Source organism: Lepidochelys kempii, chromosome 4 (assembly GCF_965140265.1).
Source record: "Lepidochelys kempii isolate rLepKem1 chromosome 4, rLepKem1.hap2, whole genome shotgun sequence".
Taxonomy (NCBI): Eukaryota; Metazoa; Chordata; order Testudines; family Cheloniidae; genus Lepidochelys; species Lepidochelys kempii.
Window position 1 is genome coordinate 87,246,468 of NC_133259.1, and position 20,746 is coordinate 87,267,213.

Consider the following 20,746-nt stretch of genomic DNA (forward strand, 5'->3'; position numbering starts at 1 on the left):
ATGAAGAATTGCGCTATTTCAAAATGGCTGTCATCTGCTATTGTTCTCAGTGGGACTGAGGCCACAGGCTGCTCTTAACAAAGATGGCTGCTAAATTCACTCTCAGTAGAAACAAAGGAGTGAGGATGTCTATTTTCAAAGATTCCTAAACTGAGGGCAGCTGTATCTTAGTCATGTGGAAACTTCAATGGGAAATAGCAGAGGACTTTATACACCAGCCTCTTCTGATGTATAAATCCTTCGTCATGAAAGTTAAAGGCAAAAATTGCCATTAATCCTAAATATTTATTTTAAAAGGTTCCCTGTGCACCAAATCTATTCAGTAGAAAGGGTAGGAAGGTGTAAACTAGTTAGGTGGGGGGGGGCAGGCCTTCGGCAGAGAGTGGGAAATTTGTGTGTGTGCGTGCACAGAGGAATGTGGGATGCATAAGGAAGTGCAAAAGTGGGGTGTGTGGATATGTGTACACACAGAGGGAATGCAAGGAGTGCAGGAGAAAGGAGGAAATCTGTGTGTGGGGAAATGTGGGACACAGCGGAGTATATACTTCAGCTGTCTCTTTCTGCTCCAGTGAAGCAAAGCAGCTGTAGCAAACCCATCTTAACTGACTAGTATTTTCTGACTGCTCTGTACTTAGGGTTGCCAACTTTCTATGGGCACAAAACTGAACACCCTAGCCTCGCCTCTTCCCCAAGGCCCCACCCCTGCTCACTACATTCGCCCTCCCTCAGTGGCTCGCTCTCCCCCAACCTCACTCACTTTCACTGGGCTGGGGCAGGGGGTTGGGTTGCGGGAGGGGGTGAGGGCTCTAAATGGGGGTGCGGGCTCTTGGGTGCATCTGGGGATGAGGGGTTTGGGGGGCAGGAAGGGGCTCCAGGCTGGAGCAGGTAGTTGGGGTGTGGGAGGGGGTGAGGGCTCCAGCTGGGGGTGCAGGCTCTGGGGTGCAGCTGGGGATGAGGAGTTTGGGGTGCAGGAAGGGGCTCCAGGCTTGGGGGTTGGGCTGAGGAATTCAGAATGTGGGAGTGGGCTGCGGGTTGAGGTGCAGTGGGGATGAGGGCTCTGGGGTGCTGGAGGGGGCTCCAGGTTTGGGGGGATCAGGGCTGGGGGGTTGGGGTGCAGGAGGGGATACTGACTCTGGGGTGGGCTGGGATGAGGGGTTTGGGGTGCAGGAGGGGGCTTTGGGGGGGCTCAGGACTGGGGCAGGGGGTTTGGGCTAGGGTGGGGCCATGGGCTTACCTCAGGTGGCTCCTAGTCAGCGGTGCAATGGTTCTAAAGCAGAAAGCCTGTCTGTCCTGGCTCCATGCTGTGCCCCGGAGGTGGCCAGCAGGTCCGGCTCCTAGATGAGGGGCGGGGGGCAGGAGGCTCCATGATGCACGCTGCTCTCACCCACAAGCACCGCCCCCCAGCTCCCATTGGCCAGTTCCCAGCCAATGGGAGTGAGGAGCCAGTGCTCAGGAGGGGGACAGCGAGTGGAGCCGCGTGGCCCCAATGCGTAGGAGCTGGACCTGCTGGCCGCTTCCAGGGCACAGAGCAATGCCCCAGGACAGGTAGGGACTAGTCTGCCTTAGTGCTGCAGCACCTCTGACTGGACCTTTAACCACCGGGGCCACCAGGGTCCCTTTTCAAACAGGTGTTCTGGTCAAAAACCGAACACCTGGTCACCCTATGAAGAGTTGCTTGGTGTCTGGTTTTAGACCAGAATACCAGGTCGAAATGGGACCCTGGCGGCTTCAGTCAGCACTGCTGACTGGGCCATAAAAAGTCTGGTTGGCACCACAGCGGGGCAGAGAGGCTCCCTGCCCGACTCCTCGTGGCTCCTAGGAAGTGGCCGGCATGTCCCTCCAGCTCCTAAGGGGCTCCATGCGTTGCTCTCGGCCTGATCGCTGGCTCCACAGCTCCCATTGGGCAGGAACCACAGACAATGGGAACTGCATGAGTGGTGTCTGGAGGTGGGGGCAGTGCGCAGAGCCCCCTGGCTGCCTCTCAACCTTGGAACCAGAAGGACATGTCACTGCTTCCCAGGAGCCACCTGAGGTAAACGCTGCCCAGAGCCCACACCCCAAACTCCTTCCCACACCCCAGCCCCCTGCCCCACCCCAGAGCCCCCTTGTGCACCCTGAACCCCTCATTTCTGGTCCCACCCAGGAGCCTGCACCCCCAACCCACACCCCATACCCCTCCCCAACACCCTGCCTCAGGCAAGAGCCCCCTCCCACACTCCAAACCCCTCAGCCGCCCGCCAGAACCCCCTTCTGCACCCCAAACCCTTCATCCCTGGCCCAACCCCAGAGCCCACACCCCCAGCTGGAGCCCACACCAACCTCTGCCCCAGCATAGTGAAAATGAGCGAGAGGGTGAGGGAGAGTGAGTCATGTGAGGTGGGGGTGGAGTGAGCAGGGGCATGGCCTCATAGGAAAGGGGCAGGGTAAGGGTGTTCAGTTTTCTGCAATTAGAAATTTGGCAACCCTATTTGTTCTGCTCCACAGCAGACGGATATATATATATATATATATATATATATATATATATATATATATATATATATATAAAAGTAAAAATAAAATATTAAAAGTTATTCAATATTTTCAAGTCTTTAAAAATATCCCAGGGTAATATTCCCTTTTGGGTTTCATGTTTACTTCTTCATGTATGGAATTTTAAATTTGAAAAATCAGGGGAATTCCCAGGAGAAAACTTCATTAAGGTTGAGAGCACATATCATGGTAAAATACATTAAAGGGCTATTGCAGTTATCCCAAACCCAAGCATTGTAAACACGGGAAATTCAAAATTAAGATTACACTTAAAAGAAATCCAAATGTATTAAGCTATGTAAATGCACAGATAAGTAACCCTGTAGTGACACAGAATAGAGTGTTTAGTGGTGGGAAAAGAAAATGTGTCTTTAAAAATCAATTTAATGTAATCTGGGACCACACACTGAAATGCCTTAGTCATAATTGTATGGTTATTGCACGGTTTCACTACATGGCAGCATTAGGGGGCCTTTTCATACTTGAGCATGTTTGGATTTCTTTTAAGTGTAACCTTATCTCTGAATTTCCTAGGCTTCTAATGTTTGGTTTGGGGGTATTTGCAACATCTGATGGTTTGGGGATAAATACAGTGTGTTTAGCCTATATTTCTGATATATATGCTCATACTTAATTCTTAACATTGTTTTTGGTTACACCAGCTAAGATAAAACTTAAAAGGACTATAAATTGTAATACATCATGACCTAAATTGTTCTCTTTCTGGAGTCAGGGAGGAATTTTGACACATTGTAAAATAAGTTCCCTGACAAAAACCATGTTAAGTCTTACGTAAACTTTAGAATACATATCACTAGTTTAACTGATTAAGGCAGGTGTCCTGTGGCGGGTGGTAAAAGAAGTATATGGCATGTAGTTAGACAGCTTCATAATGCAAACACACAAGGGGGCCAAATTAAGATGCACAGACAACCTTAATTCTAGCATCTTCTAACTTTGGAGAGCTTGACTTTGTAGCCTTCATTTTTTTTAATTGTAATATACCTGACAGCTACTGGATATTACAATCATCTTGAAAATAATTTGAAATTGAGAAAAGATCTGGAGGGTGGTGGGTGAGGGGAAGTATTGTCACTTCAAAAGAAAAGAAATGGATAGTTGGTGTCTTGCTAACTTCAGATAAAATCACAAGTTGCTAACAAAATCTCAGAATATACACGAGGGAGATATGGAGAAGACAAATAAGCCGTAAAAGACTTGGATAATATCAAGGCTAAAATTGTTTAAACATACACTGAATAAATATTATTAGAGGATTCATCTATCTTAATGGATTTCCAACTCAAGAATAGCTTTTTTTTATGGTATACTTTAATTTTTGTTGGTATAATTTTTAGGCTTTTGTGAAAGAGACAGAAAGCAATGATAGATATATACAATCAGTCATGTTCAAGTGTAGTGCAAATGGAAAAGTCTGTTTGTTTTAAAAAAAAGAAACAAATGAAAAACTTGTTTGTATTTAAAAACTTGTTTTTAAAACAAACAAACGAAAAACTCCTCATCTAGGATGCAAAAAGAAAAGGAGTACTTGTGGCACCTTAGAGACTAACCAATTTATTTGAGCATAAGCTTTCGTGAGCTACAGCTCACTTCATCGGATCCGATTCATTGCATCCGATGAAGTGAGCTGTAGCTCACGAAAGCTTATGCTCAGATAAATTGGTTAGTCTCTAAGGTGCCACAAGTATTCCTTTTCTTTTTGCGAATACAGACTAACATGGCTGTTACTCTGAAACCTGTCATCTAAGATGCTGTTCTGACTCCCATTCACAGGAGTACTGCAATAATACAGTACTTACAGGCCTAAATATATTTTTGTTTTGAAAAGGGTCCTAGACCCAAACCCTCATCCCCTGCATCAAGCCTAATTATCCTTTCTGGATAATAATAATTAGGCTTATTATAACCATAATAATGCTTTGCCACCTCTTAATTATAAGTGATTCCTCTTCACCATTATCAATCCACTTCATGAAAAGCCAGCCTAAGGATTTTGGGGAGAATTTGTAAGAGAATTGTTTGGGATAAACTCCAAATCTAACTGATTCATTGTACGTAAAACCTCTAGGTGTGTGCATGATAATTAATGCTTTCCCAACCCCCACCACTCCTCACCTCTTGCTGCAGAAATACAGCTCATTTGCTTTTTCCTTTCGAGTTTCATGATTGTTTGATATTGGTTTACATTTTCAGTGCTAAGATTCCAAGGAAGAGGAATACAAATGTATTTTAAAATAATCAGGGGATCTTGTGGGATGCAAGCTTTTCTGGGCCCCATAGGGTGGTTCTGCTTCTGTGGCAACTGTGCTCCCCTCTTTAGGCAGGAGAGTTGACTAGTGAATCAGCTTAGTCACAGCAATACCAGTCATGCACAATCCCAATCACCCACACAATGTTATGGTGGAGCTGCCGGGGAGCCACATGGTATGTGGAGGACTCCTCGCCTCCCTGTGCAGCAAAGCCTGACCTGTTCCAGTGCTTTCTGCATCTATGGAGGTTGGAGACACTATTTGTCTCCTAATGTACCAACTACAATGAAGAAACTCAGAAGTTTTAGCTGCAAGGGTTCAACTTAGTAAAATTCTACCGTTATCATGGCTTGCCATGGGGCTCTCCACTAAAGCTGTACATTTAACGTTCACTCTAAACTCTGCTCATGTTCCCCAGGAGGCTCTCACAGCTCAGGGATCCCTTCAGCAAGTCTGGCCAGAATTTAACAAAAACTGAAACAAGAACCTGGGTTTGCTTCTCATATGAAAGTCTTACTCAGCTGTCCCATTGACTAGTTAACACTCTACAGGGGTGCTGGTTTGTATTTATGCTTCTTTAATGCCCAACAAAACATTCACTGATTAGTCTCCATCTCCAATAGTTGAGAATATATAGGGCTTATTTTCCCAAGAGCTACAGGGGAGTTTAGCACCATAACTCCTTTACCTTCCGTGAACATCATCAGATAATATTTTTCATAATATTTTAAGGACCTAATCCAGCCCTTGGGTGCCTGTTATTGGAATCCAAAGCAAGTACAGAAGCACCAGGCTCATGTGTGGTTTGTCTGTGCCTATGCTGGTTTGGGGGTTCACTCTCCAAGCTTCTTTTAAAGGAGGAATTATAACTCTTCTCTTTCCATCCCCCAACAAAGGAATGTGTGAGAGATTCTGGGATGGGAAGCATATGGAGTTTCCTGTCCCCTGTGCAGGCATCTATATATACAGCCTGTATTTTATTACAGGACAGGGAGATTTCATGTATAGCAAGATTTTACAGCCAAGACAAAAACTCTTCAAACAATTGGTTTTCTAAATGCATTGGTAAGTCCCTAAGGTACAGCTGCAGCATTAATGGGTGCCACTGTCAAAGGACTTTCAGAGACAGCTGAAAAATGGGTTTCTGTGGATTTTTTCCCATTTCTGTCACACATTCAAAAATATGCCACTTATATTTGTACATATTTTACTTTGTTCATCACAAGGAAAGAGAACCTTACTTCAAATAAAACTAATTAACTGTGGGGGTAGGGGTTTGGGAAAGGAGGATAAGTTTAGATAGCCCTTCTGAATAGGAGATTACTCTTGAACTGGAGAAATCCCCACAGTGCATTTATGTCAAAAGTATTGTACATGTTCTTTCCTCACACATTCCAGTACAAGATAGATATTAACTATGTGTACCAAATGCTTAACTGGCAGTAAGTCAACCTTTTCTGAGTGAACAGCCCATTGATAATACAAAACATTTTTCTTTTTTCCCTCAAAAAATGAGAGTTTGCTGCCTATTATTCAATGACTTTTTGTCAAATTAGGGAACAGAGAGCTTTTTATTCTTTCCATGAAGTGCCCTTTCAGATTCAGTAATTGTATGTTCTGTTCCTCAGGAAATGAGAGAAGATCGAGATCGGTCACGATTGGACTCCATGGTGCTGCTAATTATGAAACTGGACCAGCTAGATCAGGATATTGAAAATGCTCTCAGTACAGGCTCTTCACCATCCAGCACCCCAACATACAAACGGAGGCATATACCTGTGAGCCTGTTTGCTAACTCTTTCTTTTTATTCAAATTAGATTTATTTTGTTTCATTAATTCATTTCTCTTCCTTTCTATGTCTCTCTCATTTCTTTGATCAGCCTAGCACTTGCAGCTTGTACTTTTCTGTGAAAAGAGAGCTGATATGTGGGAGAATTATGAAAATATCCCAGATGAAAGAATGGGAGAACAGCAAAATTCAAAAGGTGTCAGGCTGTTTCTATTACCTCTTATTGCTAAGAAAAATTAAAGTGGAGTTAGAATCAGAGTAATGTTAGCCTGTGAATATATGCACATTCCACTTGATTTGCAACAGCTAGAGTTGAAAATGTAATTAGTTACAGTTTGTTTTGTTCCCAGTTGTGGGGTCCAGAAATTTTTCAGCAGGGAGCCACTTCTGGGCCACTTTTGAAATCCTCCTCTGTTAGAATAATATTCCAGCATAATCCACAATTTTTATTTAGCTAGAGAGTCTTTTGCAGAGAACAGTGTGAAAGAGGATAGAGCAGTTCACTAACTAATGAATAAATTGTTATTTTAAAAGATTTGTTTAAACAAGTAGATGTGAGGAATATGACCAACTTTTCAAGTGGCTTCTTTGCGATGTCATAATGCAGGCTTTCTGCTCATCTGAACCATCCCTATTGCAGCCATTTTGCAATAAAAATAAGCAATCTTAAAGAAACATGTTCATTTTATCCAGTGTTTGGAATAAAGCTTTTTTCTAACAAAGTCGTCTTCATTATTTCCATACAATCCAGTTAGTAATGTGTAGGGAAAAAAACAGCTTTCTATTTTTGTCTGAATCTTAGCATGGTGGCCAGTTGAAGAGTATGTAGTTAATAATATAATACAATTCATGTTTGTATTCTGTTACTTAGCAAAAAGTTTGACAGCATATTACAGTTAAGCCACTTAAAATATAGAGATGTTGAAATACCCCCAAATTATAAATATTTGCTTATCTCTCAGTAGGGGCCGCCATAATGTTCACTATTTGAAATAATAATAATGCTTATTGAAATACTCAACCTGGGATTTTTTAACTCATTCTTAGAAGAAACCAAATCCAAACAGAAAAAGAAAGTACAACACAAAACAACATAGCTACTACATATCTCTGAAATCTTTAATAGAAATGTTTTCAGTTTGAATGAGAGAATTTTGAAGATTTTGACTGACTGTTAAGTGTCTCCTGATGTCATTTTTCTTTTTAATTTTATTTCTCTTGTTGAAATTACGTTGCACTCAAATCTTCAAAATGCATAGAAAGTACTCTCAAATTCACTTATGTTCAAAGGTGCAATTCATCCCTGTGCAAAGGACCTGCCCAAAGTTCATGCACCCACTCAAATCCCACTTAAGCCATAGGAAAGTGGGTTTAAGCAGTACATGAGCTTTTGTGCAGGCTCCCTCTGTGCATGGATGAATTTCACCCATGATGCTCAATCCCACTCCCCATGCAGACACTGGCATAAAATCCCATTAACAATAATGGAATCAAAGTGGAGTCCAAAACTCCCATTTAAATTAGTGAGTGTAGAAATAGGGCCCCAAACTATAAAAAAAAAATTACACTCTGTTCCCTTTAAATATAGCTGGCTCATGAATTTTCAAGGAGTTTTAACTGTATGGAAAATTTGAAGGGACATTAATAAGTCATTTTTGAGCTAAAAGGAGACAGAAATAAAAGTCCAAATCAAGGTAATTTTTAATTCATTGTAACTGGAAAAAAAAGCATGGTGTATGTTCTTCAAACTTTGCGTAAACTTTCTCCTCTGCTTTCAGAGTCAATCAGGGAATTCTGCAAGACCACTTTTGCAGGCCAAAGTTGCAGTCTATTAAGACTTTATAATGGCAACTGGTTGAAAACTTAACTATTGGCAGGCTGCCTGTTCTCCATAAAAACTTGTATCAGTGGGATTGCTTAGAGGGGGAAAAAGATGAGGGATGGAAATTAAGAAGTGTTATCTAGAATATTCTGAAAACAGGAAAATGTTTAATTCATTTCAGATATAAAGTATGTGTTGTCTTGACAATATAGATTTCAAGGCCAGAAGGCACCATTGTGATCGTGTGGTCTGACCTCCTGTATAACACAGCCCACTGAATTTCCCAAAAATAATTCCTAGAGCATATGTTTCAGAAAAACATCCAATCTTGATTTAAAAATCGTTAGTGAGGAAGAATCCATTATGACCTTTGATAAATTGTTCCAATGGTTAATGACCTTCATTGTTAAAAATTTACACCTTATTTCCAGTCTGAATTTGTCTAGCTTCAACTTCCAGCCATTGGATAATGTTATATTTTTCTCTGCTAGGCTGAAGAGCCCACTATTAAATATATGCTCCTCATGCAGATGTCGAACAGAGATGTCACTGGAATAACTGTTTAAGGCCAATGTTGTTTCTTATCTTCATAACCTTTTCAAACTGCTTTATTTTAATCTTTTAATCTTTTAGGGACAACTTGAGTGCTTAGATATCACATGTGTAACTTTCACTGATTTCTTTTAGACTGGAATTTGCATGTCATAGAAGTGAATCTGGCCCTTAGTGTTCCATGGGTCTCAGGGGTTCTCATTATAGTGGGTTTAATATATGATATGATAATGAGCTATCCATAATATCTATCATCCTGCTTTGAATTCTACAGCTGACAGTTGTGGGGAGCCTGTTGGAAGGCAGCATGTAGAAAGCCCCAAATGACGACATGGTATACTTCTGCTAGCCAAGAAAAGAACATGAGGCAATGGGAGCACCTAGTGAGCTTTCCAGAGGTGGCTAAGTGTGCTCATTCTAGTATGGCCTTGTAACAAGCTCTTTATAGGCCTAGCAGTGCACCTGTTGGTACCTGAAAATAATTATGCAATGATAGATATGAAATTCAGAATGCATACAACATTGTCACCGGGTGGCTGGCCCCTTTAAGAGGGAACAGGGTCCAGGGCACCTGTGACTCATCAGCTGCTTCCCAATTGGGCTTAGGAGTAGGCATCTGTGCCATATAAATGGACAGAGGCTGAGAGAGTGGGGAATCAGGAGGAAAGGGGCAGGTGAGAGCTGGCTGGGAGAGACAGAAAAGAGCAGGTGAGAGTTTCCTGAAAAGGGAAGGAGAGAAACAGGAGCAGTAAAGCACAGCTGAAAAAAAGCCATTGGGAAGAACAAAAAGTGAAGGAGGTTGCTAGTGAGGACTGGTCAGAGTTGGGGAATCCCTACTGAGTTACAGGCAGGCTTGCGCAGAGGCCCCTAGGAACAAAGGGAAGAACCAGCCTGATTCAGAGAAGCTGAGCCCAGAACAAGAGGGTTAATGATAGAGGCTGGATCTCACAGACTGCGAGGCCTGCGTGAATGGAACACTGTGGGAGGCTCTTATGCAGCAAGCCTAAATGGAGGTCTGTGGGAAGCTGACCCCAGGAGGTTGGTCCTGGAGGGAAGTTCTGTGAACAGGGGCAGGACTCACAGATGGAGAGCCTTCTCACAGGAGATGTGACTTGGGGCTACTGCAGAAGTGGCATGGGAGAGAAGCAAATCTGGAAATCTTAGGTGGATGGCCCAGAGCAGGGGTTCTCAACCTTCTTCTTTCTGAGGCCCCCCTACATGCTATAGAAACTCCATGCCCCACCTCTGCCACAACAACAATTTTTCTATACATTAAAAGCCAGGGCTGGCATTAGGGGGTAGCAAGCAAGGCAACTGGGGCCCTCACAAAACTAAGTTGCTCAGGCTTTGGGTGGCAGGGTTCGGGGCCCTAGGCTTCAGCCCTATGTGGCAGGGCTTCAGCTTTCTGCCCAGTGAGTCTAAGGCCAGCCCTGCTTGGCGGACCACCTGAAACCTGATTGCGTCCCCTCAGGGGGCCCCGGACTCCTGGTTGATAGCTGCTGGCCTAGAGGGTGGAGCCCTGGAAAAAGGATAAAAAGGAGAATTAATCGGAGATGGACTCTTGGGAGGGAGAGCTGGAAATGGCATCCAGGGCGGGGGCATGGAAAACTGCTGTTAACCTGAAACACATTACTATACACACCCAAGTGCAGTATAATATGGTGCAGCCCATTTGTCTTAGATGACTGAAAGCTTGATCCTGCACTTAGATACACTCACTCATAGTTATCAAATTGACGCACCCGCATATGTGTCTAGAAGAACAGTAACTAATTTTACAAGATAATTAGTGATAACGCTTGCCTTCAGAATGAAAAGCATTAACTGAGCCTTTAGAGGGAGACAAAATATGAAATACTGGATTATTAGCATTATTCTGATACTGTTTACATCTTATCACTGATTTCCTATGAACCTTGGTGCCTGTGAGTATTGTGCAAATTTTATAAGAATCTTATTTCCAAAGCAATTATTATGTTTACATTGTCTCAACTAGATGTTACATGGTATTTTTTAAAGGATGTGTTTATTTCCTTAATACACTATTTTTGTTACATTCTTAAAATGTGAATATAACCTCTGGCCTAAAAAGTTAAGGCATCTTAACCAAAGACTACATTTGGCAAATGCATCCCATACTAATATAACTCCAAAATAACAAGAAGCTGCGCCTTTGAATTGCACAAACTGCTAAATGATGATGTCACCTCAGCTGTATAACGATTTACAGATGTTCACTGAGCTTGCAAATGCTTCCAGAGACAGAAGGTGGGCGCAAAACCCAAGATACACAGGAAACACTAAACATAAGAAAATAATGCCAGACTTCTGCAACTGTTAGATGATTTTTTTTTAACTTTACACCCTCCCATTTAGGGGAATAATAGCTTTGATGTTAGTGGTGATTTATAATTTCAGCACAGCAGCTAATGCAAACCACCTTCACTGAGAAGAAGGAAAGTGAATGAGTGCACATCTAAGGAAGGAGAGAGAACAAGGGGATGTTTGCTGTTACCTTACAGAATTAAAAATATATTATATTTGGATGTGCCTAAATAAACACTTTGTTATTTAGTGTTATTTATATTGTGTAAATAACATAGTACCCTGCATTAAACAGTTCCATTTTAACATGTACTAAAGAGATTTGTACCATTTGTGACAGGATTTGGAATCTGGCTCGGAAAGTGGAGCAGACGTCATCTCAATAAGTCACTCCCAAACACACTTGCCTCCTGATATCCATGCTGGTGCCCTAGCATCTCCATGTCCAATGGCTGGCTCTGGAGCTAAACCCAAGGCTGGGGTGAGTTTAGAACAATGCTAATCTTATCATATGTCCTAATTATTGGAGAGAATGGATAGAGTTGATGTGCCACATGTCATACAGGCTGTAGAGCAGTATACAGTCCCTATCAATGTATTGAAAGCTTTGAAGTTGTCATAGGTTTCCCTTAACATGTTTTCTAAAATGCAGGATGCATCTCAAAATGCACGTTGTGGCGTAGAATTCTTAGATAAACTAGAGCTTTGGTATTTAATCTGGGACTATGTGCTGATAATTGTTACAAGTTTGGCTTTCATGTAAAAAGACAAACCATAATGGAGACACAGTGTTTGACTTTGGAAGATAAGATTTACAGCAACTGTAAGGAATATCTTTCTGTGCGATTCAGATTGTGATAGCATACGTTTACATAGTGTTTGTAGAAACTCAAGATAGACAAGGGAGCTCACTAATTGGAGTGGCTGTCATCACAGGTCATAATGTTATATGGTGGTACAACGTTCCATCACCTCGTAGTAACAGGACATCAACAAGGAGAAATGAATGAAGGGGACTCACAGAGAATAAAATGATCTGAAATGATTTGTGTGTGCAATGTGCAAAGCAATCCTTAGTGTTCCCTGCCCCCATTTCTCCCTAGCTGGAGAATCTGTACTGATGCATATACAGACAAGAATGAGAGAGTCTAAGGGAGCGTACCCTGGCTAGTCTCAGATACCTGATGCAATTTCCTGTAATTTAGATGACTGACATTTCAGAAAAGAGATTTTTTTTCAAAATCCCTGTTAAATATTATTTGCCTTTCTCACCAAAACATGGTGAGGTGGTGATATCAAGAGGTCTTCTTCCTCTCTACCCCTCAGAGTGACAGGGGTCTGCTGAAGGCACAGACTTACATTTAGATGACGACAGATGGATAAGGGCCTCAGAGTTGGGACCCATCTTTTCACATTCAGGTGCTGTTGCAGTTCCACTTATCAGAAAGCCTATGTACCCCAGAAACTTTCAAGCAAGGCACCAGCTCCTTCTGCTCTTCTCACTTCTTCAGATTCTTCTGCCGGGTAAATCCTCACTTCATCAACCAGAGAAGTCTAGGCTTCTCTAAACTCTGTCAGTGCTGGCACAGAACCAACCAGAGAATCTGGGCACCTTCACCAACTTTGTGGCAGACCCTTCCACTTCTCCCCACTGTTACACCCAAAGGTAATTCGGCTGGCAGAAAACTTGGGCCAAAACCTAGAAACAAAAAGTGAGCCTGGTATAAAACAGCAAACTTATATGTGTAAAAATAAGTATATCAATGTGTACTGTGCTGTAATAGCAAGATAATTAATGGCTCTTCATTGCTGCAATTATGAAGGTTCCAATAAACATGTATGTGGATTTAGGATTCTGCACTGTGTAAAAATAAATTCCCATGTAATTGATTATTTGAACCAGTGCATAGCTATAGCAAATAGAGGGTTCTGCACTTTGGAATAATTGCATAATAATTGCATAAAGCACAGCACAAGATCTTGAGCACAGTACAGTTGTTGGGAGGATGCAGTCTGAATGTCCCATTTCACCATCCCCCTGTTGAGAAGAGCAAGCATCAAAGACTCTCAAAGGTAATAAACATTTTTTTCATTTAGATTTCAGTACTAATATTTGGGGGTCTTTGAACAGCTAGCTTTCTGGTCAGCAGTGATGCCATGGGATAAACATCAATGGAGCTAGGTATGGTGAAATGTTAATTCCCCGTTTAAAAGCATTTGTTCTTTGATGACTTTGCCTCTGGGTTAATGCTGGATGTGTCTAAGTAGTTCTTTTTCTTTGATGTCCATTTTTAATGTATACTTTTTGCAATGATTCTGTTTTTTCTTTTGCTGTGAAATAATTTTAAATATTTTAACACAGTGTATATAGAGGTATATATTTCATATACTTTTATAGAGTTGCAGCAGTCACTCCATATGTAAGACTGATTCTAAGTTTCCATTTATTCAACTCAATTTTCAAAACCTTCCCTAAGTTTCCCTAAATGAAATTCCTCTTCCTGAAACTTCATGCTGCATCTCATTCCAGGGTTGAGGGATTTTTTTTCTGGGAAGATTAGTAAATACGATCATACCAAGAACTCTCAGATACTATGGTGATAGATTAGATAAATAAACAATGGATCCAGTCCCTGATTATTTTCTCCCACCCTTTCCATGTGGGAAGGAGTACAACCCCCAATAGTGCCAACCTCTACCAGGTATGCTCTCACTGTGGGTCTTGTACTTTCAGGACATGCTAGCTGGGCACCCTAACAGCCAGCAAGCATAGTGCTGATGCATACCATTGCACCAGCTGTCAGCTCACTGAGAGGTTTGCCCCTCATCCTGCAATCACTGGTTCTTAAAATCTGCTTTCTTTGAATCCCCAGCGGGGGGGAAATCCACTGCCTCTCATCCTCGCATACCTTTGGTTCCAGTGTTAGTCTAATATCTAAACACTGACAAGGATATCCATCACTAGATGCTGTTAGCAAGATGCTTAGCTGGCATGCTCCATCCCAAACTGCACAGAAAGCAGTTAGAGCCAAGTGTACATGACTCAAAGGAACAATTTGGCATTGGTGTGTAACAAATATGTGTCCAACACCAGCTGGTTGAACCTTCCCAGAATAGTCACCAGGGATGTCTATGTGCAGATGGTCTCCCCTGTGAAATCACTGGTGAAATTGCTCGTGCTGGCTGTTCTATCTATGGAAGTGAATGTTGTCATAGTTTGTTTTGTTATGGTAGCTGGCTGAGAATAGCTTTATTTTATATCTTATTTCCTGCTGTGGAAACTTAGTGAACTCTTTTTAATGGGGACTATTTAAAAGGATTTATTTCCTTCTGGAGTAGTACTATTGTAATGCCTTAAGGATTGCAGGTATTTATTTTTAGTAGGTACTGCTATTTACTAACAGTGTGTAAACAACAAAGTATGGCTACAATTAGTTACTGAAAGGAATGGCTAAAAATAGCCCATACATTTTATGTTCAGTTTATAAAACATAAAATATACCTAAACATTTAACTCTATTATGGTCTTGCTATGCCCCTAAAATGAGGAAACCAACACATTTAACTATGATATATATTAGAAGCATATAAAACTACTAAAAATATTAGAACTAGGGATTTGGGTGTTGATCAACCACATCAGATTGTATTGTCACTCTTTGATAAGAGACAAATCCTGCTCTTAAATGCATTCAAGGAACTGACTTCACCAAGGACAGCCTGTATATTCAAAGCAATGCATCAAAGGGAGAATAAGGAGAGGAAGGATAATACAATGGCTATGGCAGTACCCTAGGACTTAGGTACAAGACCCTGCTCTGCCACAGATTTCCTGTGTGACCTTGGGCAAGTCACTTAGCCTCTCTGTATCTCAGTTTCCTGTCTGTAAACAGTGTGCTGTGAGGGAAAATACATTAGAGATTGTGAAGTGCTTGGATACTTTGGCAGTGGGGACCATATAAGTACCTCAGACAGACCAAAGCCCATAACAAGTACAGACATTGGTCTACATCTGCTTTATTATGACAGAGTACCTGAAAACAGAAGTTGGTTTTTAGGTTTATTTCCTAGTGGTGGAAGTTGACTTATCTACTGACCTATGGGGAAAAAAAGGCTAGTTTTACTTTTCATGGGCACTTCCTTATGACGTGTTAGATATAAACCCTTTCACTGGCAGAGGTGTTAAAAACAATCTTTTCAAGATCAGTAATTGAAAAAGTAAAAATCTCTTAATTTCTTTAGCCACACTGTATAGGCTGTCCTGGGATGTTGCATAAATACTGTGCAAAAAATTTAAGATATGTTATATTTTATAACTTATATGTGTAATATTATGATTTAAGGGATTGATACAATCAATTTAAATAAATAAAAGTTATTGGCATGGCAAGCTATATAAATGTTACCAAAATATAAAAGGCAGAACCCTCCGTTACCTGTCAGAGGTAGATAGCCCTATCTTGGACAGAATGTATCTATACAATCTGTTTGAGGTTTTTATCCCATGTCTATTTGTCATTACTGTCCATTTCTGATTCAATGGCAAGTTGCTATGTTGGGTGAAGCTGTTCCTGCCATTGCTTTAATTACAGTGTGATACTTCAGCCTGGGTGACTTGAAAGAGAACAAGTAGAATAATAGCATTCAGATTTAAATACCATCATTATAGGAATATTCTTGCCCCTCCATGCTAGAGTGACTATAGTGCTGTGATGGCAGGGATCAGTGCACCAGAACTTTATATATCATGGTGAGGACTTAGATCTTAACTTTGGATAACCCAGGTTTTTAAAAGATTTTAAAGTGATTGTTTATTCCTAGGCTTAATGGGTTTTTAATTTGCTTTTATTTGTAGAATTTAGTTTGTTCTACTCTGTAATCTGCTAATAACAAACAAAAGTGAATAACCTTTTAAAAGTTTAGAAGAACAGTTTTCCCTTGATATATCAATAAAAGATTTTCAAGAAAATTGATTGAATTGTCCACACCTGTGTATAAAATGACTGCTACCAAGAGGGATTTTACAGCTAACTGGCTGGTTGAGTGTCCATAAAAGGGAGAGACTCTCCCCCCGCATCATTTATCACAGATACATACAGACTTTAGGAGGGCTCCCACTAGGCACAGGGGTCTACTGCACAGATCTCCTCGCAGGATCAGGGCCTAAGCCTGTGTTATCTGGATGAAGTATTTACAAACTCTTCATTAATCTACATAATAAGATATCAGAAATGTCACTCTGAAACCTAAAATGTCTGAGTCAGTGTGAGGTGATGGAAGCAGTGAGGAGAGCTCTTTTTGTTCAGAATATCACCAAGTTAAATCGTCACTGGGTTTTGCAGCCTGTTACTATCCATTTTTTAAATTCTCAGCCGTTTTGACTTTACAAATTAGATCCGTGCTGTGTACAGCTAAAGTAAGAGATGTATCTATGCTATGCCTGGAGTCCCATTGTGATATCAGAAGTAACTCAATCATCACCTGGATTTTACAGCTAATTTGCAAGATGCAATTTCATTGTATGAGGAAGACTGTACATAGGGTGGACTACTTGGCCTAACTGCCAAGCCCATATATCCAAATGCCACTTGCACAACTGAACACAAATCTCCCAGCACAACCCCGCATAGACACAAATCAACACAACCACCCACATAACAACACAAACAGCAATAACCCCAAACACACACAGCCCCTCAGCACAGCGCACACCCCTCATTTGCCATCTGGACAACTCCGCACAACTCTCTCAGCACAGCCCATACAACAATTCAACACAACCACACACATTATCATAGAATCATAAAACTGTTGTGTTGGAAGGGACATCAAGAGGTCATCTAGTCCAGCCCGCTGTGCTGAGGCAGGACCAAGTAAACTTGGACCATCCCTGACTGGTGTTTGTCTAAGCTGTTCTTAAAAACCTACAGTGACAAGGATTCCACAACCTCCCTTGGAAGCCAAGTCCAATGTTTAACTATCCTTATAGTTGGAAATATTTTTCCTCACCTAAATCTTTTGCTGCAGAATAAGCCCATTACTACATATTCTACCTTCAGTGGGCGTGGAGAACAATTGATTCCCATGCTCTTTATAACAGCCCTTAATATATTTGATTACTATGATCAGGTCCCTCCTCAGTCTTTTTTCCCAAGACTAAACATGCCCAGTTTTTTTCCAACCTTTCCTCATTTTTGTTGCTCTTCTCTGAACTGTCTCCAATTTGTCTACATGTTTCTAAAATGTGGCACCCAGACCTGGATACGATACTGCAGCTGAGGCCTCACCAGTGCTGAAGTCGAGCAGCACAATTGCCTCTCATTTCTTACATATGACACTCCTGTTAATACACCCAAGAATACTAGACTTTTTTGCAACTGCATCATATTGTTAACTCATATTCAATTTGTGATCCACTATAAACCCCCAGATCCTTTTTTGCAGTACTACTATCTAACCAATTATTCTCCACTTTGTATTTGTGCATTTGATTTTTCCCCCTTCCTAAATGTAGTAATACGTTGCACTTGTCTTTACTGAATTTCATCTTCTTGATTTCAGACCCATTCCCCAATATGTCAAGATCGTTTTGAATTCTAATCCTGTCCTTAAAAGTGCTTGCAACTCCTCCCATCTTGGTGTCATCCACAAATTTTATAAGCATACTCTATTCCATTGTCCAAGTCATTCATGAAAACATTGAATAGTACTAGACCCCTGTGGGACCGCACTAGATATGTCTTCCCAGTTTGAGAGCAAATTGATAACTATTCTTTGAATACAGTCTTTCAACCAGTTATGAACCCATCTTCTAGTAATTTCATCTAGACCACATTTCCTTAGTTTGCTTATGAGAATGTTATGTGGGACTGTGTCAAAAGCCCTACTAAAATCAAGACCCCACTAGTCCCCTGTGACCGAGTACTGAGAGATTGAGATTGAGCCAGCACTCTGGTCACTATTAGTACCAATTAGGTTCCCCAGAGAAGGCCTGATTATTCAGAGCTGTGCCTGATTACTAGCCCAGACTGGTTAGGAGGTTAATGAGCTAATTAGTCCATTAGCAGGCAAGTGGCTTAAAAAGAGCTCAGGAAGGAAGTTCTCAAGAAGGAATGGGGGGAGAGACAGAGAGAAGGAGGAGAAGAGCAAATAGAAGAGCCTGAGTTTTCTGAATAGAGACACCTCAAGCCCCTGTCCCAGAAGAAAGCTGGTGCACAGTACAAAGGAGGAGATGCATTGATTCGTATAAGTGGATGGACTGAGACAATGTAAATAAAGTACATGCCAGTGTTTACTAGCAAGAAGGTCTCAGAGAGGTTTGTATTTGTGGAAGAGGTGGGGTACAATAGGCATGTCCCATCATACCCCCAAACATCACTCTGAAGCTTAGAATGTCTCTTGAGTCAGTATGAAACAGTGGAACTGCAACAAGCATGGTTAAGAGTTCTTTTTGTTTAGAACCAAGTTCAGTCATCACAGGGCTTCAAGATCTGTTACCATCCAATTTAAGTTCCAAGCCATTTTTGGCTTTTTTTCACACACGTGACTCTGCAAATTACACCCAAGTGACAGCACTGGCTTTCAGCTACTAATAAGCATTAAAATTCATAAAACAGATAAGGAAAGCTCAAAAACCTATTCAATGAGACATTTTTGTAAATGAACATTTAAACATTCATGAATATTAATTCATGAACTGTCAAGAAATTTATGCTTCTTCCATGAAAAATAAGCATCCAAGAGATATGTATATTGTAAGACCAGACTTCACTGTTATGCTGCTTGTCACTGTTGCCTTGTACCTCAAGAAATGGAGTTTAAATGATTCTGCTAAATCCAAGGAAGTCCAATCCTTTCCCAACCAAGGAATTCTTTGATGAACTTGATGAACAGCTTTCTGTTGTGCTATTAATTCTCATTAGTTTAAAGGACCAAATTTCCAAAAGGTGCATTTAGGCATCAAACAACTGTTTTAGAAGTCACTGTCTCTTTGTTACTTTTTAGAAAAAAAGATTGGCAAGATCACAAAAAGGCAAAATAAAAACAATCAAGAACAATAGAAGGGTGTGTATATATATTTCATAGTATCACTAAATTTTCATACCAGTTGAACAGCTCACTGGCCCATGGCCCTTCTGGTGTCACCATGTTCAAGGGTTAAAAATTCACAACGGGAGCATCAAGAAAGAAATAGTTTTGAAAAACTGAAATGTCAGGAGTGCACAATCACACAGAACATGTGGGTGAAAAGTCTCCAGGCAAATCTCTGAATGTGAGCTGTGCCTGTAGGATTTGTGTCACTCTAACATCATACTATTATTCATTCCAAATCTTACACGACCAGGGTGGCTGAGCATGGTATAAATGCTGTAATAAATAGTAACTGTGTTAAAATGCATTCCAATATAATGTTTCTATTTTTATCATGATACATTGGGTAAATTCCTGAAGTTTTATTTACCTTTTACACGGTACTCACTCAGACAGAATTCTCATTGATTAAATAAGGTGGATGATGGGGAGAGAAATGCTTATTATCTTACTTGTTAACTGACTGAAAAGTACGATCCCTTTAATAATTGAAAGAGAGTTTTGACTGATTAGAAGTGGGTAGTGACTTCAGGATTTGGCCCAGGAGGACTGGAATAATATTTTCTACCGTCTTTCATTTCCACATAAGAAGATTATCTTAGAAAAGAGGGTGGGGGAGACAATTCCATATCAGCTGTCCTGTTTCAATACATCAGTCACCTACCATGTCCATTTACTATGTCATAATAGTTGTCAATTTTGTAGTAGTGAACTACTGTGATCAATTATGTGCTTCTTTTATGTATCTCTCCTGAAACCCTTTCCTTTGATATTTTTTTACCTTAGTCCCCAAAAGGAATTTGTGCACTATTTGTTTGAGCATAACTTCCTGTATTAATTCATCAGGATTTCTAAATGCAATTTTTTAAAGCTGGATGAAATTTAATGTTCCTAATACTCTGCTGCCTTAACGCTGTGTAATCAGCTGCTTTCTGAAGTATGTAATTTAAAACAAATCTATGAAATCCCCAAATATATGTTATCTGAGCTCATTTTAATGCAAGAGAAAACTAAATTGCTGCTGAGATTAGGACCAAAAACCCCAACCCAAATTTGACATCTGAGACTTCTACACTGTTCAGGGATAATACATGACTCAGAAACTTTCAGCAGACTGGGAAACAGAAGCTTGTATTTGTGAAAACCAACATGGCAATAGAATGTTTGCTATAAAATATAGGTCCTATATAGCCTATAGGATACACAGACCAAGATTTTACAAAATGAATGCCTAAAGTTAGGTTTTTAAGACTATATTTTAGTGCCCAAATAAGTAACCTGGTTTTCAAAGTGTTGAGTATGCAACAGCTCCTGTTCCCTTTCAGATACCCAGTCTTACCTGAAATGGATGTGTATTTATAAAT

The 20,746-nt window shown here is 40.8% G+C and overlaps 1 protein-coding gene across 1 annotated transcript in view; it reads left to right on the forward strand.

Annotated features, from left to right (window-relative positions):
- Window positions 1-20,746, forward strand: part of LOC140910983 (rho GTPase-activating protein 7-like) — a 154,405-nt gene that overhangs the window by 68,096 nt on the left and 65,563 nt on the right. Inside the window, exons 2-3 of the mRNA XM_073343194.1 lie at window positions 6,431-6,580; window positions 11,632-11,772. Coding sequence (XP_073199295.1) covers window positions 6,431-6,580; window positions 11,632-11,772 — 291 coding nt within the window. The remainder of the gene's footprint in view (window positions 1-6,430; window positions 6,581-11,631; window positions 11,773-20,746) is intronic.